This window comes from Colias croceus, chromosome Z, assembly GCF_905220415.1.
Source record: "Colias croceus chromosome Z, ilColCroc2.1".
Lineage (NCBI taxonomy): Eukaryota > Metazoa > Arthropoda > Insecta > Lepidoptera > Pieridae > Colias > Colias croceus.
Window position 1 is genome coordinate 15,271,776 of NC_059568.1, and position 26,003 is coordinate 15,297,778.

At 34.2% G+C, this 26,003-nt stretch overlaps 1 protein-coding gene across 1 annotated transcript; it reads right to left on the reverse strand.

Annotated features, from left to right (window-relative positions):
- Positions 1–3,867: 3,867 nt before the first annotated feature.
- On the reverse strand, positions 3,868–20,545 carry LOC123705531 (SET and MYND domain-containing protein 4-like). Its single transcript, XM_045654357.1, has 15 exons — positions 20,159–20,545; positions 19,252–19,510; positions 18,540–18,720; positions 18,088–18,235; positions 17,618–17,770; positions 17,219–17,356; positions 16,826–17,033; positions 16,313–16,508; positions 15,724–15,820; positions 8,596–8,779; positions 6,938–7,085; positions 6,484–6,621; positions 5,138–5,217; positions 4,948–5,024; positions 3,868–4,840 (listed from the first exon to the last, which is right to left on the reverse strand). The coding sequence occupies exons 1-15, from the start codon at positions 20,302–20,304 to the stop codon at positions 4,645–4,647; spliced, it is 2,349 nt and encodes a 782-aa protein (XP_045510313.1). The 5' UTR covers positions 20,305–20,545; the 3' UTR covers positions 3,868–4,644.
- Between the last annotated feature and the right edge of the window lie 5,458 nt (positions 20,546–26,003).

Genomic DNA, 26,003 nt, shown 5'->3' on the forward strand with positions numbered 1-26,003 from the left:
ACCCAATCCTTACATTTTCCTTTACTTTTAATAATTCGAGTAACCTCGATAATGTAGTTGCTATCTGAAACCAACGCTTCTAAACGTCTGAAGATTCCTTTACCAACTATGCACATGTTTGCATATGCATATGTTATACCGCAATTGCGAAAGTTTATTACTGACCATGTTGGAGATAAACTGTTTTAGATGCTACTAAAAACTACCACAATCTCACGAATAACGTGCTCTCTCGACTGCTGAATTTCATTGTTGCATTTGAAACTACAAGTATCTATACAAAAAGGAAAAGCGTATCATCTCTAAAAAGTATGTTAATTTAGGTTAATTTGCAATGTCTATACTAATTTTTAAAATAATAGTTATAATAAATAGGCGGCAAGTAACTGACAAGAGAAATTAAGTGGATGGGATTACTTTGCATGAGTACTGTCAGGCTGTCGCGCCCGTCATACATTTATTAAAAAAAATAACTCTTAAACCTTATTTTTTTTTAATTCTGCGCAATCTAAGCGATTGACGAACCAAAGCTGACCTAAAAAATGTCATGTCGATTTGATGATTGCAATACATATTACTGAGAATTACTGAATAGCAAGATGATTTAATTAAATAACAAAAATAGCAGCCCTGCCTTCAAAGCAAGAGGTCTTGGGTTCGATTCCCACCCGGGGCAAATATTTGTGTGATGAACATAGATGTTTGCTCTGTGTCTGGGTGTTAATTAATTATCTATATAAGTACAGTGAAACCTGGTTAAGTGAGACATCAAGGGACCTGCAATGTCGTTTCACTTATAGAGGTATTCCACTTACCCAGTGTCTCAAATATACAGGTATAAATAAATATCTGTCTCATTTACAGAGGGTTCCATTAATAGAGGTGAGAATACAGGTTAATTCAGTTATACAAGTGCGATCATTAAAAAAAAACATCTATATGATAGTAAAGCGAAACTAAAACTGAAGGTAATTGAAGCTAAAAATTTGTACTTACGTATTTGGAATTACGGGTGGAATTTGTGGGTACAATAAGAATGAGTAAACAAACAATGTTATCTCAGTTACAGAGGTTTATGCATATAAAATTTACTCGCTGTCTCAGTTATAGAGGTAACTATGATGATAAATCGAAAGAACAAATCCCAGATATAGAGGTTTACCTCGTCCCACTAACAGAGGTAATTCAGTGCCAAAGTGTTGGGACCTAAGCATGAGTTCCAGTTATGGAGGTTTCTCACTTATCCAGGTCCCACTTAACCAAGTTTCACTGTATTTATTTTAAAATTATACAATATTATTATGTTTATCATCCATCTGGTTACTATAACACAAGCGAAAGCTATAGTATAGGATCAGATCGTCCATGTGTGAAAATTGTCCTGAAATATTTATTTATTGTTGACCGGTCAAATTAGACAAAAAAAAACCCTGCCAAATGCTAGTCGGACTCGCGCACCGAGGGCTCCGAACAAACTTATTTTTTATTATGTTACTTTAAAACGTATGTTTTAGCAATTTTTCCTTTATCTTGTGCATCATAAAGCTTGAGTTTTACCAAATATCAAGACTGTGTTCACGAGAGGTACCCTGTAGGTTTTGATTTCCTTGCAAGTAGTTGCGAGTTTCAGATTACAGGAACCTGAGTACGTTCGGTATGTTGTATAGTAGTTAAAAAAATAAGGGAGCGGGATTTTAAAATAAAACAAACAATTTTAAAAACTATATATTTTCAATAACTTTCATTATAAATTGGATAAATATCTCACTGAAGGGATGACATGGTTTCTGTCATCCCATTAAAAGGGTTGAATTACACTAATTACTTCTACCTTACCAACTATTATTAAATATCATTGCAATCTCACTGACTCGTTGACAGAAAAAAATATATTAAGGCTCTCCACAGAAACGAGCTTTTAGTTCATACCTGTCACATCTAATCTAATAAGCTAAAAACCTAATAAAATCCAAAATGAGTAATAACTACACGACCACATTTTATATTTTGTAAAGTATTGCTTATAGAATACATAGTTAAGAAATGAAAAGCTTATTCGCTGTTAACATCACAAGCCTGTTTGTATCAATGCGAGACAAATAAATTAACAATATCATATTTTCTACATAAGTATAACCCGGGTCAATAATGAAACTATTATTTATTATTGCTCACACTTTTATGCCAATATTTTTTTTCATTATTGGCACGGTTTACATAGTTACAATAATTTTTCATAGTCATTATATTATATCAAATATATATGTATATACAGGGTGTCCCACTATGGGTATACTAAGCGCGAAGGGAATTGTAGTCTTGCATACACTGATCACAGTAAAAATACTTAAACAACAAAATTAAGCCAAAAATGTTTCCTTAAAATTCATGTTTTCTTCTCTAGCTTCGCGCAGCCGGCATATACCGCTTCGCTAATGTGAGCGTTTTGTCTATGAAACAATCTTTAACGATAGCTCACGTGCGGGTGGCAAAGTTGGGAGGGTTGCTTGTTAGGGGTGTACACAAAGAGTTTTAATAATTGATCTATTTGAAAAAAGAATGAATCTGAAATTTTATAAGTATTTTTTACGTACTCAGCGTATGCAAAACTGTAACCTCCATTGAGCTTAGAATACCGATGGTGGGACACCCTGTATATTTATTTTAAACTATTTCTATATACAATGAGGTTTCAATTTGAAATAAATATATCAATATGAACGATATATTTTAAAAACAGGTTAAAATTTTGTTTGTAATTCTACATAATATAATAATAAAATTTAAAAGCTATAGTTACGTAGGTACAGTGCGTATAATTTTGGACCGCAATAATTTTACTTTCGTTATAGTATTAAGGATAAAAATTGATAGATTTTGATGTAGATATGATTAAAATGTAAAAGTGGTATGTTTAGTACATATTATTTTGATACATTTAAAGCTGATATTTTCAATATAATATGTATTCAATGTTTATGACTGAATATAGTTGCAATGCATGTAACCTGCATTTATACATTTTAATAGATGAGCCAAAGTCAATTGCATACAAGATTGTTATTATTAATAAGCATCGTAAATTCACACTTTGATGAAATTCCGAATAGAAACCTTATATCTATGAGCACTCTAAAACATATACTAAATCAGTTAAAACACTAATAAAATTTAATAAAATGTATAGTTTTAAAATGTCTCACTTAATTTATCTTGTACACTTGAAAGGCAATATAGAGTGTACCTAATTGGCGACTTAATAATAATTATTTGCTGTTTCTCAACATTATTGCAATGTATACCTAATACATATAATCAATTAATTAATGAACATTTTAGTAAATTGTGCGATCAATTTTAATATTTTTTCGATATATTTCGAAAATTAACATTTTTTTATACTGATTCATTTTAGGTCAACACACGTAGACAATAATTCCAATATATACGTATTGTTGCGTTTAGTTACACTGTCAATATCTCTCGACAAGTGTAGTTATTTAAAGCTAATATAAAAATGTAATTAATCAAAAATAATTCTAAAAATAGCTACCTCATCTAGAATTTCACTACAAATTTATAAAGACTTACTCTATGTATTCACTGTCCGTCTATTTAATATAAGAAATGATTAATGAATTAAGTTATATTTCTCCAAAACAAACACTATATTTTTCAATGTCCCATGAACACTGAAATGTATGTAATATGACGATACTAATGAAGAAAAAGATTAAGAAATTATATAAATAATGCAAAAATTAAATTATATTGTAACCCATTTATCATCTTGTCATTTGCTACAATTTTATTTGATTCTTCGCCTTACCCGCTTCCACTAGAACTTTGTTTTGTGTTTCATTTTTTGCTTCTTTAAATATCTACATTGAATATTGCGTAAAAAAACAATGGCCATAAATCTAAGAAATACCTTTAGTTTTAGTGATTTATTGCTTGATATTTTTCAATTCAACTCAATAAAACAGATTCAGTATAATTTATAACATCTCTCTATAATTACATTAAGCCTTAATGGAATTCTCTAATTCAGGTTTCTGGGGTCACCGTTACGTTTAGTATTTTCCATGTTAAAACATGGGATAGTTAACTTTATTGTAGGTAACTATCGGAAATTTCCTTTCTGATATTTTACTTTAAAGGCAATGTGCTTCTAAAGACTGCATATTAAGTTCAAATATTTCTTCCTTTATTTCCTGAGGCAATTATTCACTGCGGAATTTTGAGATAAAACTAATTCCTCCAGTATTTTCTACGACTTACTCACAACACAACATGGGATAATATTACGACTATATTATAAAATATAAATATTTCACGACAATTTTCACACACGGCACGACCTGATTACATACTAAGCTTTCGCTTGTGTTATGGAAACCAGTTGGCTGATAAACATACATTTATAATTTTAAATAAATACTTATATAGATAATTAACACCCAGACAACAATTGCAACCTTATTCTGATACAACACCACTACTAATTGTAAACGCGAAAGTATGTAAGAAATAAATATATATATATTTTGTTTTCTTTTACAAAAAACCAGAATAAGAACTATATGAAATTTGGTACAAATAGTCTGAATTAGCACATGGCTACTTTTAACCGCTTTTACAAGCTTATATTTTGAGGTTATAATGAAAGTTGTGGTGTATACAGTCTGTAGTGTCATTGGACCTGGTGTCAGCGACCAGCGAGGCTACGAATGCTTCTTGCTTCTTCAGCCGTTTGACGAGAGGCTCCCACGATCCATAGTTCAGTTCCATCAGTTGGATCGCCTTTCTCACTATTTTGTGCGTTTCTAGACACCAGTCTCTGAAATTATTATAAGAATGGTTTTTGCAGGGACATGTTAGCCCCATAAGGTCGTATGTATTAAGATTAACAAATTAACAAATAAGTTCATAAGTTAGATAATTTACCTGTAGTCAGTATGTCTTGGCGAGTGTATGATTCTCTCCAACATCACGTCGGAGAGTTTGCGTAGTTCATGCGCCACCTGAAAAATGATTATTTCATCGCTATATTAATAATAATTAATATTATTTATTTTATTTATAAATTTATTATGGTTTTCATACAGATGATAAATATTCAATGTATATAGTTTACCTCAACACTGAAAGAACCAAACTGATACTCGAGGCTTTGGATATTTTGCTTGATCAGCTCGACACTTTTGCTAAATTCACCTGTTGACAAAAATGTAATATATTTTAATCTATACTAATATTATAAAGCTGATGAGTTTGTTTGTTTGAACGCGCTAATCTCGGGAAATACTGGTTGGATTTGAAAAATTCTTTCGGTGTTAGATAGCCCATTTATCGCGGCTATAATATATCATCACGCTAAGACCAACAGAAGCGGAGCACTGCGGGTAAAACCGCGGGGAACAGCTAGTGCTAAAATATAATTGCAACGATTGTTTTACTGTATTTGACTTTATTTGCAATTGTGCTGTAAAAAATCTTCTTTATCTCTTTTTTATTGTTATCTCCATTTCTATTCAGTACTAGCGGTCCGCCCCGGCTTCGCCCGTGGTGCATTTTTACGTTTTCTCTCCATAAGAACCATCCTCGTACTTCAGGAAATGTAATAAAAAAAAGAATTAACGAAATCGGTTCAGTTGTTCTCGAGTTATGCGCTTACCAACACATTTTGCGATTAATTTTTATATTATAGATAGAGCTTAGATATCTAAATATAAGATCGGATAGGTCAATGAATTTCTAGGAAATCTTCGTGTCCACAAACCAACAAAAGCACACAATGCATTAACAAATAATAATAAGACACACATTCATATTTTTTATATGTGTCTTGTTGAGATTATGAAGAATAAAAAATAATTATGCTCTTTCATTTATCATCCTATCATTTCCTACAATTCCATTTAATAAAATAAAATGAAATGAAATACGATGCATAAAAAAAGATACAAAAGTTAAAAACATTATTCACTAAAAATTATGCAGGATATTGTTACGCAGAGGATTGGCCTATCTCTTTATATTTAGTTATGCAAAAAACAGTTTGAAATGTACCTATTTAGGGTAAGGTAGAATTTACGCCGAGTACGCATTGAGAAGTGTGTGCGCTTAGTGTAAATGCGAAACGTATGCACGTATAGGTGTTGTGCGTGCGTGCGTGTGTGCGTGCGTATGGATGCGTGTGTGCATGTGTTTGGGTGTTTTTTAAGCTATTGCGTAGCTTCTATCGCGGGCCTTGAGCGCGGGGACCGAATCGAGAAATTCAGTAACGAAAAAACCTCACGCTCCCCACTCCGACGGGCGGAGGTGTGGCTTGAAGGCATAGCATGCAATAGCTTTACCGCGACAGTCCCCGAGTGATACACGTCGTTTTTTTGTTCTTGTTTTCTCTCGCTTCTCTTTTTGTGTGTGTGTGTGCGTGTGTGTGTGTGTGTGTGTGCGCGCGTGTCCGATTACAAGACTCACCAACGTCCGCATAGATCCTAGCAAGTCTGTCAGCGGCGACTCTCAGCGAGCCGTGGTGCCGGTGCCACACTTGCTGCTTGAGCCGGAACGACGCGTGCATCCTCTCGCAGCGCTGTTCAGCACTCGACGAGTTGTCCGCTGAAAAATGTCATTTGAATATTTTTTTAACTTGTAAACTAAACTGTTAAACTTTGGTCTGTTGAGGGTTATAAGGTATGTGTAAGAAAAAAAAAAATAGTTTTTTTTTTTTACAAATTTCTAATATCTAGACTCATAGGCATCAAGCTTATGTTATAAATGTGCTAAAAATTATTATTTTCTTATAATTCTCTAGCAAAACTAGTTACTTAAAAATTTGTAGCTATTTGGCTAGGGGGGCTGGTCAACATAAAGTTTATCGTCGTTAGATAACCGTCGTTTTCTTGCAACTTCCAATAAAGTATAAATAAATCACCTTGCACAGCGAGTTCTTCAGCGCGGTCGAGCAAAGCCAGCGCCTTCTCCGGATGGAAGGCGGCATGGCACTGCTGGCACTTGGCCGTTTTGCCCTGCCACGAGACCGGGCCCTTGCACGACTGGCACGCGTATGCGCTGAACACCAACTGCATACGAATTATTATTATATACATTTGTACTTGTTACAGGAATTATTGAAGTGAAACTTCTTTATCAGGGTTGGAAAAAAATTTAGTGTAACATTTTTCCGTTACGTGCCATCTTTTTCTTATCCATACCACTCGTGATTCGACGTATTTCTGTAAAGTTGCATATAGTAAATTATTTTTTGAAAAATAAGGTCATAAAGAAGTTTCACTTCTTACGTGTGTACACTAGTACACGCATACATTTTTTATTATTATACTCTCTAAACCCTAACTAACAATTGTGTTATATTTTCTCTACTCTCATCGCCACGAGACGTGGGTCATCGCATCGTGGAGTTAGAATCGCTCGAAGCAGTATTGCGAATTCTCTTACACCTTTGGCTGATTAGCCGGCTACCAACATACCTGCGGCAGGGGCTTAACGTACCTGCCACAGGGAAAATATTGTAATTGCACCCTTAATTGTGATGTGACGCAAGCAGGGGCAACTTAGAGAACAGCTAAAATTACTTTGACCGCCGTACAACCGAGATTGTTCGAATATTGCCCCTGCGGCAGGTACATGAGGAGCCGGCTTTAAAAGACCGAACCATTGATCATCAATCTACACCGACGTCGGTCGAGGTTGTTCGGCTGGTAAGCTTTAATTGATCAACGGTCGGAAAACCCACATCGATGCCCCCAGTTATACTCCATCAGTTCCTTCGATTCTTTCCATCGATCTATCATCGATTGATTTATCTGGTAGAAACAATCGACCAACGTCGACTCGTTTATTTCGACTGATTGGCCTTTCACTTGATTCCTACTAGTTTCCCAAGAAACTCACAAAGACCGCTGAGCCCTAGCTCTATTGTCCAGATCGACCTCTCCTTTCACTTCATTCTTACTATAGTTTGTCCACTATAAGAATTGCTTCTTGACAGCTCGACGGGTGATACCAGAAGTGATGTACAAATGATTATCGATTGCGATATCATTAAAAATATTATCATATTGGGCCTCAAGCGGCTTGCTCGGTCCAAGACACAATAGATTTTCTAATGTGTCTGTGGTTCCGGGGCCTGAGTTATTAAAATCGAATCAGGTACGTAAATAATAATTACAACGTAAACGTACTAATGAGATATGTAATAATAAGACCACATATCGATGCATTTTATGTTAAAACTAAACTAAACTAATATTTTATTATTTATTGGTTTCTATCTTACAATTTGGTTGTCTTTATGTTTAAATTATACAACATAATAGAAGAGTTTTTCTGTATCGGATATATTTTTCAGAGTGTTTCTATCGATTATTATAATCTATCGACCCATCATTGAATAATTCTGTGTAGACATCACTAAGTGGGCGGGGCCTGTCCATGAAGTACAATAATTATTTGTATGACATTTTAACATAGACAATACAATCCTTCATAGGCGTGAAGCTGTCAAAAAGCAAATAATATGGACAGAGCATAGTTCCGCAAGAAACCCACAAAGACCCCTCCCCCACTCACGCTGGTGGGTGGGTCGCGCGCCGCACACGCCGCGCACGCGCAGTGGAACATGTACTGCGCGCGCAGGGCGGCGCGCCGCGCGGCGGTCGGCTCGCGCGCGCGGTGCGGCCCGTAGCAGTTGAGCACGCCCGCGCCCGCCGCCAGCTCGCGCGACGCCACTATTATCAGCCGGTTCTTGTAGAACCTGGACGAATTAAATATATATATATAGATATCTCCACGGGCACTATGTTGATCAAACGTGCCATATAGTTAGTAATTATTTGATCCGTTTTCACTTGTTGATCCGGTTGGTATTTGTGGATCCATTGCCACACCACCGTCCGTATGTGGATCCGAACGGAGCCACAAGTGTCACCATCAGTAATAATAATAATTACGTGCTTTTTATACAAATCCACCTTTTTTGCGTTTTAGCTCTTGTTGATCCGATTCAAATGAGCCAATCAGAGCCCACCGAGCTCAGCCATTGGTCGCTTGCGGCCTTAGCCATTTGAAGGTTTAAAGACATTTATTCCCGTTATAGAAACGTATGTTGCCGTTCGCCTTCCATAATTTGTTCGGATCTTCGGGAGGGCAAGATAGCTAGCTCGTCTATTAGGATAGTGGCGATTTGATGTTGAGAATATAATATTTGTATTTATGTTTTTATGTAGCGCTTTGCGGATGAACATACACGTATTATAAAAGTATAATTGTTTTAAATTAATTATTTTAGTGTCGTCGTAGATTTTATTTGTAGAAGTTAAAAAAGGATAGTTAACGATAGTTTTAATGATATTTTTTTTTTGTAAAATTTGGAGTGGCGCTAATTTATTTTTGTAAGCACTCCTCCAGACTTCTATTAAATACATTAGGTGCGGCTTTACTAACGTGTTGTAGATGGTGTTGCGTAATTTATGAGGTATGCAAGAAGTAATATTACGCAGAGATCTAAGAAGTGCTGATAATTTATTTTTTAGGTGGTCGATGTGATAATTTCATTTCAGAGAGCTGCCGATTCGCAAATCTAGGTTATTTCTCGTGGGTTTTATGTTCTAATACAACACGGTTAATTTTAAATGGAGCGTATGGTGGAATAATTTTGTTATGAGCTTTGAATTTAGATATATTTATTTTTAGGAGATTGCATTGAAACCATTTATTTAATTCATTTTGTGCTTGCGCTTTCATGTCATGTATAGAGGGAACAAAATAAAACAGAACCTTGTGGTATGCCACATGTAATTGGTAAGGGAATGCTATCGTGGTTATCTATTTTAACTATTTGTGAAATATTTATCGATTTTTTAAATATGATTTCAGCATATCTAGTGCTTTACCATTAATGTTAATGGATGTTAATTTCTTTATTAAAAGTTCGTGAGAAACGGTATCGAAGGCCTTTTGTAGGTCAATAAAAACTCCCAAAACTATATTGTTTGCGTCAATGTTCTGTTTTATTTTAATAGTTAGGTCCATAGTCGCTGACAGAGTGTTACTTTTTGGCTTAAATCCGTATTGACGCACTGAAATAAAATTAAATGAGTCTAAATATTTTTCTAATCTCGTGTGTAAAATCTTCTCCAATATTTTTGACAATACTGGCAAAACCGAAATTGGCCTATAGTTACCAGGTTCAAATTTTGAGCCACTCTTATGGATAGGAGTTACCTTCGCTATTTTTAACGAGTCCGGAAAACGTCTTTGAATTATGGCTTGGTTAAAACAGTCGCTTAAGGTATGATTTAATTTTTCTTTGATGAATTTAATTGCTTTTGTAGTAATACCATCAAGACCTGTACTACAGTTTGAAGTATGTTTTTAAGCTTATTTATAATTATATATTTTTACTGGCTTCGGTAGGTCTGAACCTTATTAGTGAGGTAATTTTTAAAATTTCGTAGTTGTCTTTAGATTTCCTCTTCTCTGATTTATAAGATGTCAATTCTGGGAAACCAGCAAAAATTACATTTTTTCGCGGCTCTTTCTGTCCCGTAGTTCCTTGATTAAGTTTTAATTTATATGAAGTTGATTTTTAGACGTAAAACCCGATGGGTTGGCTCATGGCTGACTGATTTATTGATTGAAGATTTAATTTCAGTAATTTTAGTTTACTCTCACCCTGGTTTATCTGGGATTCTAATTGAGAAATAGTACTCTTCAATATGTTTTGTTCAGTAATTATCATACATGCTGATGACTTAATTTCATTGATTTGATTCGTATTTTGGCGAATTAAATTCAAAGATTGTTCGTTGGACGATTTAATTTCGGTAATTTGTGTTTTTACCTCAGAAATGTTTTCATGAATTTTGTTTACTATTTGTTCATTTGAGCATACATATTTTTCAAGTAATGTACTAATACGGCTCAACTCCGACCGAATATCCTTCATATCATCACTAAATCTGCAATCTTGTTCTAGCGGTTGTTTCCGTTTTCTGTAAGTAATTTGAGTATCAGTTGGCGTAGAACTCGTAGAAAACGAACTTAGCTTCGATAGATCGGGATGCGATCCACCGGCAGTACCCACTGCATGTTGGCGATCTGCGTACACTTATATTTACTCCACAATGGATAATTTGTGCAGGAATATGAGTCGTCATTTGTTTCACCTAAATCTAACATTTTAATTATTTTATCAGATTGATGTCAGAATCAGGGCAAAGGCGAACGCTACACGTCAACAAATATTATGATAATTATCTAGATATTAACTGATGATTCAAGAGGTAGGTTGTAATTTGTAGGATGCATACTACTTGAGAATTATTATCACCGGCACTGTATGACGAAAGGTTCGTCCAAATATCTATCTTTTTAGGGTTCCGTATTTTTAGTTTCACAACGTTTTCTATAAGTTTCAATTGAATTACGGTCGACTTCTTCAACTTCCATAAGACTCAGGAGATTTTTGCTAGCCCTAATTTCATATCCCCATGTCAATGTCATGCAAGTACATATAAATGGAACAGATCAACATACAACTTATGATTTGGTATATAAAACGGAGTCATGAAGTGTTTGAGCATTCCAAAATTTGAACCGTTACGAAGTCGAGTTTGTCTAGTCTAGGCGGATTTAGCAATGTATGGAACATTATACCTAACTAAAATATGTTTGTGTACGGAGCCAACAAATACTGTAGTGTTTACGAAAAATTAATCTACGTTACTTAATATACAGTTTCGTTTTGTCGGATCAAATAAAGCTGTAATTTTGATAATATAAATGGATCTGATCAACATACGACTTTGGATTTGGTATATAAAACGGAGCCAACAAGTGTTTATGGGTTTCTGAATTTCGGCCGTTACGGAGTCGATTCAGTTCGAGATCTTAGCAATAAAAATGTTGAGTATATCAATTTCTCTATGAATACGTTTGGCAACATCGCCCAAATATTTGCGCCGTTGCCACTCCGGGCAACGGCGTGGTTGCATAGATCTTGCCCGGCCGAAATTCAGAAACCCATAAACACTTGTTGGCTCCGTTTTATATACCAAATCCAAAGTCGTATGTTGATCATTATCATTTATATTATCAAAATTACAGCTTTATTTGATCCGACAAAACGAAACTGTATATTAAGTAACGTAGATTAATTTTTCGTAAACTCTACAGTATTTGTTGGCTCCGTACACAAACATATTATAGTTAGTTAATGTTCCATACATTGCTAAATCCGCCTAGACTAGACGAACTCGACTTCGTAACGGTTCAAATTTTGAAATGCTCAAATACTTCTTGACTCCGTTTTATATATACCAAATCATAAGTCGCATGTTGATCTGTTCCATTTATATGCACTTGCATGACATTGACATGGGGATATGAAATTAGGGCTACCAAAAAATCCCCTGAGTTTTATGGAAGTTGAAGAAGTCGACCGTAATTCAATTGAAACTTATAGAAAACGTTGTGAAACTAAAAATACGGAACCCTAAAAGTTGGACGAACTTTTCGTCATACAGTGACGGTGATAATTCTCAAGTAGTATGCAGCCTACAAATAACAACCTACCTCTTGAATCAGGGCAACTCTTTGGCGAACGCTACACGTAAGATCCATATTGTGATCCGTCAATATTTACTATCGGATTACGATATTTATTGACGTGTAGGGTAGTGTATTGACGGATCAAAATACAGGGTTAGTTTTCAATGACCAGCCAAAACTTAAAATTAAGATCTAGATATTAAACCAAAGGTGCATTTGAAACATTATTGTCGAATAAAATTAAATAAAAATAATAGCATTCATTTGAAAATGTCTTAAAAATTTCCTAAATCGTAAACACCCCCAGAATCAATGCACTTGTGTGCGTGCGCGCATTGCCAAATTTATGTGTGTGCTAACTTCTACCTATCTAGGTTGTTGAACTGAATTGTTGCTTTTGTAATGTCCACACGTTCGCTTTTTAGTGGTGGACAGGAATGAAATCTAATTTAAAAAAAAAAGTTTTTTTTTCATTAGTTCTAAAATGTTATCGATTCTGAACCATTTCTGAAAATTTGGCTGGTCATTGAGAACTAACCCTGTATATCGCTGGATTTCTGGAACTCCTTGTGGTCTGATCCCAGGACCTACATCGCAATATTTATCTTGCCGTCATCACGTCTGGCTCATACAAAGAACGTTTCAGTACTGACGCGATACGTATTGATGGTGTAGGGTGTGCTGTGATCCCTCCCAAGATACATCAGTAAATATCAAGATAATTATCATAATATTTATTGACGTGTAGCGTTCGCCTTTGCCCTGATTCTGATATCAATCTGATAAAATAATTAAAATGTTAGATTTAGGTCAAAAACAAATGACGACTCATATTCTTGCACAAATTATCCATTGCGGAGTAAATATGAGTGTACGCAGATCGCCAACACGTTTAACTAGCAGTGGTGCAGTGGGTACTGCCGGTGGATCGCATCCCGATCTATCGAAGCTAAGTTCGTTTTCTACGAGTTCTACGCCAACTGATACTTAAATTACTTACAGAAAACGGAAACAACCGCTAGAACAAGATTGCAGATGTAATGATGATATGAAGGATATTCGGTCGGAGTTGAGCCGTATTAGTACATTATTTGAAAAATATGTATGCTCAAATGAACAAATAGTAAACAAAATTCATTCAATTAAACATTCATTTCAACATTTCATTCAATTAAACAAAATAATTTCGGCGGTATGGCGACCATTTAGAATCATCTGAAAAGTATGGCGATGCATGGTGATTTTCGTAAATGGCTGCACGACGATGGTTACCTGTGCAAAAGTTAGCCTGGTACCAATAAAATAATAAATAAAATAAAATTTATTAGTAACTTCAAATATAACATTACAATATTGCTCTGCCTTCTGAACTAGGTAATTCCTATATCTCAGAAGGCAGTGCCTTCCCTTGCAAATTCCATGTTACATTATATTTGGCAAGTTAACAAAATAAATTTTAGTGACTAATGATAAAGGATACAAAGTAAATGATTAAGAAAATAAAAGTATACGATTTGAATTGCACAATACAATGGTTGAATTGTTTTTTTTTAAATCAACGCATTCGCGTCGGTATGGCGGGCTTTATGTTACACCGGAAAAGTATGGCCTGACACTACCGTCTACATCTTTTTTATGGGCTATCGGTAAATTCTAAAATTTTTGTGTTACAAATCGTTTGACTTTCGCTATTTTTCCGACGAGTTTGACTAACGCCCACGCGACTAAGCCGCCGGTACCAGCGTTCACACCATCATTTTTCTTTCTGTCATTGCGTACTAAGACCCCTGTAGAACCACCATCCTGTTACAAATGACTCGAAATTTTGTGTCAATGACTCCCGATCTACTAGGTTTGCGAAACGACAGCTCTCTAAAATGGAATCATCACATCGACCACCTAAAAAATAAATTATCAGCACTTCTTAGATCTCTGCGTAATATTACTTCTTGCATTCCTCATAAATTACGCCACACCATCTACAACACGTTAGTAAAGCCGCACCTAATGTATTTAATAGAAGTATGGGGGAGTGCTTACAAAAATAAATTAGCGCCACTCCAAATTATACAAAATAAAATCATTAAAACTATCTTTTACTATCCTCTTTTAACTAAAAAAAATCTACGACGACACTAAAATAATGAATTTAAAATAATTATACTTTTATAATACGTGTATGTTCATCCGCAAAGCGCTACATAAAAACATAAATACAAATATTATATTCTCAACATCAAATCGCCACTATCCTAATAGACGAGCTAGCTATCTTGCCCTCCCGAAGATCCGAACAAATTATGGAAGGCGAACGGCAACATACGTTTCTATAACGGGAATAAATGTCTTTAAACCTTCAAATGGCTAAGGCCGCAAGCGACCAATGGCTGAGCTCGGTGGGCTCTGATTGGCTCATTTGAATCGGATCAACAAGAGCTAAAACGCAAAAAAGGTGGATTTGTATAAAAAGCACGTAATTATTATTATTACTGATGGTGACACTTGTGGCTCCGTTCGGATCCACATACGGACGGTGGTGTGGCAATGGATCCACAAATACCAACCGGATCAACAAGTGAAAACGGATCAAATAATTACTAACTATATGGCACGTTTGATCAACATAGTGCCCGTGGAGATATATATATATATATATATATATATATATATATAAATAATAACAAAAATCGTGTCCTATTTTACATATGCCACCGTGAGATTGTAAAAACCATTATATACAGGGTGTAATCGTTAAGATTTTATTATCGATTGTTAAGATCGATATAAAGTTATTATTGTCATTTTATTCATTAGGTAGGCTTTCGATATCAGTTTAAAGATTTTTGATATCTGCAATACTTACGAAATAATCGTCTGTGCACACTTAACGATTACACCCTGTATACATAATAGTCTATCTGTTCTTCATATTACGTTTCTGCGTATTACTTTTACAAAATAAGGTCGTTTTGAATTTGATATTTTAGTTTTATGGCATTCAAATGCTTTATAAATATAAATTTATGAAAAAATTCGATCATAAGGCGGGATTCGAACCCGCGTCTTCCGCCATTCCGGTGTGATTCACTCCTTCCAGGCGTTTAAAAAAAAAGGTTTCTTCTTTCTTTGTTATGTGTATGTGTGTACCTGTTAATAATATTAGGATCACAGGAATGATTCATCATGGCGGCCGACGGGTATATAGCTGTAGCGCGTCTCACTTCTCGCTCAGTGAAAGTGCGACCTACACAGATAAATGTAAGATAATAAATATATTTTCTATATAAGATAAGTACATATTTATTTCATAATATAATTATTGTCAGTTATAAAGTAGTGAATAAGGAAAACTGTCAAATTTATTATCTATATACATTATAATATTAGAATATTATCAATTTAGTAAAATGTGAATATTTTATATTACAAACAGACATTCTTAATTTTTAACACGTTTTTATTAGCTTCACTTGCATGTTTGTATGTAACTAAAAAAAGCGTGTTTTTTTTTAAACTACATAATATATTAATTACTAACTGCGCTCCGCGGTTTCACCTGCGTGGGTCCGTACCTGTTGGTCTTAGCATAATGATATATAGCCTTCCTCGATAAAAGGGCTAATTCTAACACTGAAAGAATTTTTCAAATCAGACCGATAGTTCCCGAGATCAGCGCGTTCAAACGAACAAACAAACTCTTGAGCTTTACAATATTATTAAGTATAGATTTACTCACCATTACCATCTTCGCTCGTAGTACTCAAACTTAAAGCTGCATGTCCATTGCACACAAGCTGGCCCAAGCTCCTCAACACAATAGAAGCCGCGAACAAACGTAGTTCCGACTCGCTCAGTGTACACGGAACTTTAGATGGAAAGCTCTCGAAGAATGTCGTGAACCTTTCTAGGTATAGCGTTAGCATTGTCGCTGTCTGGAAATGGAAAAATTATTTAAAATAAATAAATAATTTATTCGAGGGAAAGAGTCAAAGTGAGGAAGATGAAGAGTAACTAATATATTTTAATAATTGCATGAATTTGACCATTTTATGCCCATGTAATGTTTTAGCTTATCGGTATTCCCGGACCATTATAATCTGCAGCTCTTCAGGACTAGAGTGAATAGGCTTCTTCTAGGCAGACGTGCTCTAGAAATCGGTCCAGTAGTTTTTGAGATTAGCGCTTAAACAAACAAAAAAAAAAAACTCTTCAGCTTTATAATATTAGTATAGATAAACCTTCAACTAACCAGAGCATACTGTATATAATCCGTGTTGTTCATCTTATCGAAGTTGGTGATCAAATTGAACATCCTGTAGAAGTTTGGCTGGTCGCTCTTGTATATCTGTATGTTGCACACACGCCCGTAACCCTTGAACAATTCTGATGCGGTTGTCGAACTCGGTAAGCGTTGAGGTGGAGCGGGGAAGCCGTTGTACGCGCTTATTAATAACACCCTGTATTAAGAAATAATAAAGAACAATAAGAGACTTAGATAAGTTAAACAGCTTTTTAATTTTCAGTTACAAAGTGTTTCTTTTTTGTATTCGTCTATTATTTGAATAGAGCAAACTAAAGCAAATCCTATCAAACAACCAATCTAACCAAACTGATTGATTGATTATTTGATTGTTCCCCTCACCTCAGAGCCAAATGCGCGATCCCGATAGTAGGGAACAGATCGCTCTGCGCCCCAACACACTCGTATCTATGGAAGATGGCGTATGCTTTTGATCTACATTCCTCGCTGCAATACACACTGCGAGAACACCTGCTGCATCTGCAAGTTATTAACACAGTGAACAGATAAGAAGTCCCAGGCCCCAAGTGGGGTAAAGGGCAGATGCATTATTCATACATCTGTTTACACTGATCGATTTTTTTAGGGACAAGTAGGTGATCAGCCTTCTGTGCCCTGCCAGACAGAGACATTTTTTTTTCTTTGTCTCCACCGGGAATCGAACCCAGGTCCTACGATCACGCGTCAATAACTGTACCAAAGAGACAGTCACTACAAAGCAAACTAGCTCTAAATACTAACGGCAGAGGGTTGATGTCCGGCTGGCAGCACATCTCGCACACCGGCTCCTCGGAGGGCAGAGTCACCCACGCGTAGGGCTCCTCCGAGAACAGCACGTCGCCGCGTTTTAGCGCTTCTTTGGCTACCACGTGCCTCCCCACTGTGTCACTGCGTCTGAAAATGATACATAATGTAAAAAAAATATATTATTAATCCTTAAATGCATAAATATACAATCTAAATATATTGTAATAAAAAACACTTATTAAATGCAAATGAAAACAGAAATGCATATTTTTTTGTTTTGACCTGTATACTTTATAGGGAAGTTATGCTTCCAAAGGATTCAATCCTTAAAAATATTGTAATAAGTAAAACATTTGATAGTATTGCTATTTGCATTGCAAAATTCGTTCAGCCGTTTTCGAGTGCTCGAATAACACACATACATCCAAGACAATATTCGCGTTTATAAATTAGTGCAATTATACCGCAGCTCAATAGCATTGGAGGCAGCGTTGAACTCAGGGTTCAGCCCTTGGTAGCACTCAGGCAGCACCACCGTATCATCTTCGTCCTCATTCCCTTCTATAGCGAGTAACTTCCTCTCTAACATCTTCACGTGACGCTCAAACTCGGCTACCAAAATAAATATAACAATTACTATCAATGACGTAGGCTGTAATATAATAAAAGCTAAATAATAAGAAAAGGGTTTTACTATAACAATATTTATTGGATTAGAAACCATATCAGTGGGGTGATTACACAAATATGTATACTTATGTTGCAGTCATCTAGTTGAATCTGCTATTTGATTGAGTGAGTAGCGTATAAATTAATTCTCCTTAAAAATCATGCATACATCTATACAAACTCTTCAGCTTTATAATATTAGTATAGATATAATATGTACATTGAGCTTATGGATTACTTTCCAGACCTATCTGTGAAGTTGATAGTTTAAGCGAATGTGCATGTTCTGAGGCATCATTGATGGACCCTTGGGCCTCCGTTCGTTGGCGAAGTTCGATGTAGCAATCAGCTCGACGTAACATAAGCTTGTGCAGGAGTTCTCTCTTGTACCCATTCTTGACTGATAGTTTGATGTCCGAGAGGCACTCCTGCGAATGTTAAGTCATTTGTTTTAATATGCAATGGTGGATTTGCATCAGACGAACGAATGCTCCTTCTATCACCACTATACAGCATTGTTTCGTTGTTTGTAGTGCATTTGAAAATATTTTAAGCAATGTTCTAATACTAAACAATACTGAATACAAGTTTTTGTTTACATTTAAAGATCATGAAAGAGTTCTCTTGCTCTAGTTTTATGTCTCTGTTTGTTTGATGTAAATCCACCATTATATACATATAACAATAATTAAAGTTTGCTTATTTATAAATTGAATTACTTCATGAATGGAAATACAAGTATGTATATGTATTAGTGCACGGCAATTTGCACGCTCAACTACGAGTAGAATGTCTAAGAACTTATAAAATTTGTACCTCAGCTATGTAACTACATTCAGCAAATAAAGACAATTTGAATTTGCACATTTGCCATAATTATTGTTCTTCCACACATAAAATTTCTTTAGTGCATTAAAATGTTCTATATCTACATATATTAAAACATATAAATAAATCACCTTAAATCTTTTTAGCCGTAACAGTGCGGCCGATCTATTTGCAAGTGCCAAAGCATATTCTGTTTCGTTTTGCTTGGCATATATAACACTTTTTGAGTAACATTGGTAGCTTTCTTCGATGAGATTTTCGTGATATTTGTCGTTGCCTTTCTGCCTCCAGAGCAATGACACATGGTTACATTTTAAAGCTGTATCGCTGTCACTTGTTTTCCTGGCATAGCTTAAATTCATTTGCTGCAACCACTGAGATAGGATTTTCCTGTTGAATGTATTTTTAATTAGTTAATATTTATGAACTGTGTGAAGACTACTGTATTATTTTTAACATATATTATTTGGAAATTATTTTTTTTATTTTAGGTAATCACTATTATTTTAGCCTTGTCTAGAGATATGTATGAATATCGCGGTACAGAAAAGTGCGTTACAAGAAGAGAAGGGGGCCCAAAAATATTCATAAAATGTGTTACGTAATATGTGAACGCTCCGATGCATGTAAACATAATTTAAATCTGAAAAAATATTGCACTGTGTTTCAATTTGATTTCAAGTTATCTATGAAGTTCTATTTCAAAATGTAAAGAAGTACTTACTGTGTCACAGGGATAAGTATTTACACACTAAAAATCAAGACATCTATTTGGTTGTTTTTATTTTTAAGAAATCATGGTATTTTATAGTAAAACTTAGCATCTACAACTTAGTATGTGCTATTATAATTAAACAAAACAATACCTACTATACTCGGACTATTAAATACTGTTTGAGACAGTGCAAATTAGCTGTGTAACCTATACCTTGTTCATAATTTTATCAACATAGGTAGGTAATTTTTTAATTTACAAATTAATTATTAATTAATAAACTAATATCATATCTGTGTGAAAATTAAAAATTGTTTACTTACTTAACACCTTCATTGTTGTAGTAATAATTCATAGTATCGATTTCATTTTCTGTAGTTCTATCGATTTTTTTCTCTTCTGACGATAACAACAACAACAAAATTTCCCATTGCTTTGAACAATCCGCAGGTAAACTAGGGCTACTCATATTATTATACCTATAAATATTATTTTTCAACGTTGAAAGCTTGTTTTGTGTCTACTAGTATTTAATTTTTTTATGAATTTGCGAAAAATATTAACACTATTTTGAAACTTCTTAAATCCTATTAAACCGATGACGAACTCGATGTCAATATAGAAATTAGAACGAAACCTAAAATTGATTTAAAATAGTATTTATTTGTCTACATTGCAACTTTGATACATAAAAAAATAATGTTTTCAGCTAAAATCAGCTAAAATATTGCAGGCGGCAGGAGGTTAGAATTATACATGTAAGTTGAAGTAATCAATAAACCTAACCAGATTCAATCTTTTTGAGAGACTCTTTGTTTTGGTCGCATTATAACTACATTTGACGGGAACGTTCCATTTCCCGTGTGTTTATTCTATGGTTCCAAAGATATATTTTTGAAGCAAATTGCGCGTTATATAATATTTTGAATAATAAATAATAATCATCACAGTAATAATCAGATTTTTGGCTGTAGCATTTATCAAAATATTGTTGGATTTTATTTTTATGAATACTAGAGCCAATGATTTAATTAATGCTGTAAGTGTTATCGTTATCTGTGGATTACCGGATGGCGCCAAAATTTTTTTGAAAAGAGTGTAAGAAAAAGGAATAATTAAGAAAATCGCTATCATGGACGAACTGCGGTCTGCGTGTTCACTGTTCTTTGAGAAAATAATGAAAAGTGAGAACGTCTGAACCAAAAAGTTAATATTAAATCCTCTTCAGAATGACCTTCATCGAGCTGAATAAAGGTATTATTTTGTCCATTAATTTATTGCAAATGCTTAAACGATTACAAGCAAGAATAAAGGCATCCCGTTCGAAGGGGGTTAGAACCCCCAAAATTGTAAGTACATACTCGCCAAAAGTTCATAAACTTTAGGTACAAAACAAGAAAAAGAAAAACAATAGTCTAGTCAATAAACTTTAATTTAACGACTCATCATTTTTTACAGGTATTAAACTAGGTATATAATATAGGTACCTAACTAACTAGTTTAAAAAAAAGGAGGAGGTTATCACTTCAGCCGGTATATTTTTTTATGTATGTACAATGTACGATTACTCCGAGGTTTCTAAACCGATTTACGTGATTATATTTTTGTTCGATGCAGGAGGGTTTCGTCTTGGTGCCATAAAAATTTTATTTGGATAGGCCCAGTAGTTTTTATTTTATGCGCATTTTTGTCTCGCATCTGTACTCGATGACTTAATTGAAATGTAGTAAGTAACTTTGATTCACTTCCCGGTAACCGATTGAGCTGAAATTTTGTATACGTATGTCGTATGTAAATTGGATAGCGATGAAACATTATCATGACATAGAGCTGATCAGATGATGGAATCGGAAGGTGGCCATAGGAACTCAGTAATAATATTATATTGACTCAACTTTATCGAGTTTTGTTAAGTGTGTGTTGAAAAATACACTAAAAAGTACCTATTAAATAAAAGTAACTGCGTTACAAGCGACTTCAAAAACGGAAAAGTAAAAAATAAAATAGATTTGATATTATTAATTACTACTTATTATTTAAATGTGCTATTTATAAAATAGGTTTGAAGTCGGTGCCAAACACAAAGCACTAGACCACCAACATGAAACCTTTTCCGTTTTTGAAGTCCGTTGTTTTTAACGCAGTTATTAGGTATATATTATTTTTTATTATTATGATTATTTTTCGTGATGCGTAATGTCGTTGATAATTTAGATTCTACATTATTAACTTATCCATCACCCCTTAAATTTTTTTGAGAAGTACGGTAATTAGTTTTCACCATCACCTGATTCGGCTAGCCAGAATCCAGAACAATTAAAAACCTGATCACACATTTTAAGCAGTCAAGTTGTTCTTCGTGTACTTGTACACAATAGGCGGATAGCTTTCACAGCTATCAGCCCATGGAACAATTGAGTTTATGGACCTTAGCAGTTAGCAAGTTAGCCTACCTTAAATTGACGGTATTAAAATATAGCGACATTCCATACGTGTTCTCGTCAAATATTTATTTGCAGAATGAAAATATGCTTTATTCTTTAGATTTAGGGTTTGGTATGGCGTGAAAGCTGGTGAGGACATTATAGATTATCTGTGACGAACCATTTTCGTGTTGATTATTGCCAGTGACACGTGTATGTATCCTTTCACGATGCGCAGGAATGTTAAGAGCTTTGTAACTGCGCGGCCACACACTCGACGAGTGGTATGGGAAGTAACGAGTTTTTTTTTAAGTAGGTAGGCAGAGACATAGTGTGGACACGTACTCGTCGTGCCACTCGTCGTGCTCATCGTCCTGCTCACTGCTCCCTATTTTGTCGGTATTTGCGCGCGAGTCAAAGGACCGGCAATACGAGTGCGAAATTAGGAGCGTCGCGATTAATCGTGCGAGTAGAGCAGGGTTTGGCCAGATAGGGCAATGTCGCGGTGAATAACGGCAGCGCGATGAGCAGAGCGATGAGCAGCGCGAGGAGCATAGTGTGGCCGCGACATTAAGTTTGGATATGTTGGTGAAAAAAAACTAAAGGATTTGGTTGAGGCTTAGGGTATATTCTAATATTCTTATTATTGGTTAATAAATCTGTAGTTCTAACGTTATTGCGCCCTATAAAAACAAAAAGTATGCAATACAATAAATATTAGTAATGTTCCTAGGTATCGCAAACATTTGGTTATGACTGGAAAGGGTAAGGAGATTGTTGTAGCGGACTTTTTACCGCGTTTCATATCCACAAAAAATTATTTGACCTCGCAGTCCGCGAGTCGCCGGGCGAAGCTGCGGGCAAACGCTAGCATAAAATAAAATTGATACACCCACATACACTTCCAATATAATTATACATAATAAAAAACATTTATATTCGAAGAAATAAAACAGTGTTTTCCCTCCCAGAACCTTACAAAATATTTATTTATTTATTTATTTACTCTTTATTGTACAACATATTAAAATGAAAGTACATAAAAAAACAACCATTTAAGATGTACAAATGGCGGCCTTATGGCTCAAAGCCATCTCTGCCAGGCAACCTTCAGGCAAAGGACAAATTATAACTTAAGGTAGCCAATTAGCAATAATAACTTATAAAAAAAAAAAACTGAATTAAAACAAAGCATAATACATAAAACACTATATGTATATAACTACAATATAATATATACATATACAGTATAAACCTACATAAACATACTAAACATATATATTATACTAAATATATTATTCATACATACTTATTGAATATATTATATACATAAACATAATATACATAGACAGTACTTATATAGATAGATACAGTCATAGTAGTCTTTCAGCATCTTTTTAAACGATGTACATTAGGCTGAAATAGATGGCGTTAAACAACGACAAAATATTGTACATTAGGCTGAAATAGATGGCGTTAAATCTATTTAAATCGCTATAAGGTCAAAGGTGGTCAAAGGTAACAATGTTTTGTGCACGAAATAATTTACATGAGGCAACTCTAGAGGACACATGTTGAAATCAGATGCCTCGTAAATCACGCGAATGTTATTTTTTTCCGACAAGATATAACTGCCGTGTGCGAGCACTGGGATTGGCACTGACACTATACAGTCTGGCATTATGAAGGCACACTTTATTCAATTTTTGAGGAATGTCGTACATGATCAATCATGTACGGTTCCATTTAAGGCATATATTGATATCACGAGGGACTGACGACGAATACTAGCTCAATGACTGTTAATTAGAGCGCAAATTAATTTTAAAATGTAGTTAACACGTTAAATTAGGAGTAGGTAACATTTTTAAAATAAGTATATTTACACCCGTAGAGATTAATTATTACAATTTCAGCACAATACATTATACATACATACGTCGGCAAAATCTAAATATATGTTGATAAGAACAATATTTAAAAATTTAAGATTAGTTTTCAATCAGCGGCTTCGCCCGCGTAGTCAAAGGATTATTTTTCGAGTTTAGCCCATACATAATACAGACAAACAGACAAAAATTCTATGTTTTTTTATTTTGGCTCACGCCCAAATTATTCTTAAAAAATATCCTCTGCACGCAAGTTATTGATTTAAAAGGAAATACTTAAACTATTAAAGAAGACCTAATTTTGAACACATTTATATTAACTTCACATGTATATTATATATGTTAAATGTTTATTGTTTTATAATATAACAGACCCCTTTAGTCTCGATTTCAATTATTTACACACTTTTAACTGGTGACAATACAACAATTTCATTTTATCTTATTATTCTTAGGGCTGATTTTTAATCCTTGGTTAAAACTTAATCATCGAATAACGTATTAAACTACCATTTCAAAAATGTATTCTAATTGTCCGTATATGACAGTTTACAGGTGACATTTCAAAATGTTCGTGTAATACTTTATTGGACGGATGAATTTTAACCAAGGATTGAAAAATCAGCCCTTAATAGTAAAAACAATAATAAAAAAAATATTTCAGTTGACTCTATCACGAAAGTGATTTTTTGTTTGCTTTTTAAACTACTTAAAATATTTAAAATTATTTTTTTATCCAATAATTTCCACGTGTCCAATTTTTTTAGTTCAAACCTACACTAAAATTTTATGAATGGTATATTAGGTATGCCTTTTACTATTTATTTATGAAACACACATCAATAAATACATATAACATTATATGTATATAGGAAGACATAATCTAATTATATAATTGTATATATAATATATTTATCAATTATAGGTGTACACAACATTCGCAATAATAAAGGTAGGTATACAATTAAACATAAACGAAAGAAAAAAATAATAAACATACATACTACATTTTTTACACGCTACTGGAAAAACTGAATAATTTTATACGATGTTGATTTATGTCACTATTATTCTTTACTCTATAGTTATGAACTATATATAAATGTAACGCATGTATAAATAAGAAAGCTAAACTTATTATTTATCCCATAACAAAAATAATATACATTTATTTAAATAACTTTTCATGTATTAGAATTATTATTTGCTTTTTAAATTCTCCGTGAACCAACCAACTTTCTCGCGTAAATATGCATAATTATTGTTATTCCTATTATAACTACAATACTTTTATATGTATTTTGTATATAAGTTTTATGTCAGACTAGCTTCCGCCCGCGACTCTGTCCGCGCGGAAAAATTAAGTTTTTTTTCTACGTTCCCGGAAAAATCCGGGATAAAAAGTATCCTATTTTATGCCCAGGATAATAAGATGTAATTAGTTTCATCGAAATCGAACCGTTAGTTTTCACATGATACCTTCACATACAGACAGACAGACAAAAATTTTTTTAATCACATATTTGGGTTTGGTATCGATCCAGTAATACCCCCTGCTATTTATTTTTTCAATATTTTCAATGTACAGAATTGACTCTTCTACAGATTTATTATATGTATAGATATAACCTGCTTAATTAATTGAAAATTTCAGAATTACTCAAATCGTAATAGTTGCATCCCTACAGCCTACTATCTTTCAAAGAAAAACCCGCATAGTTTCCGTTCCCGTGGGATAAAACTAAGTCTTTCATTAGGTATCTGCATGTAGCTATCTGTACCAAATCTCTCTTTAATGAAGTATCTAAATCCATGTAGTAGTTATTATCCATCTAGATTATTTTAAGTTATTGACC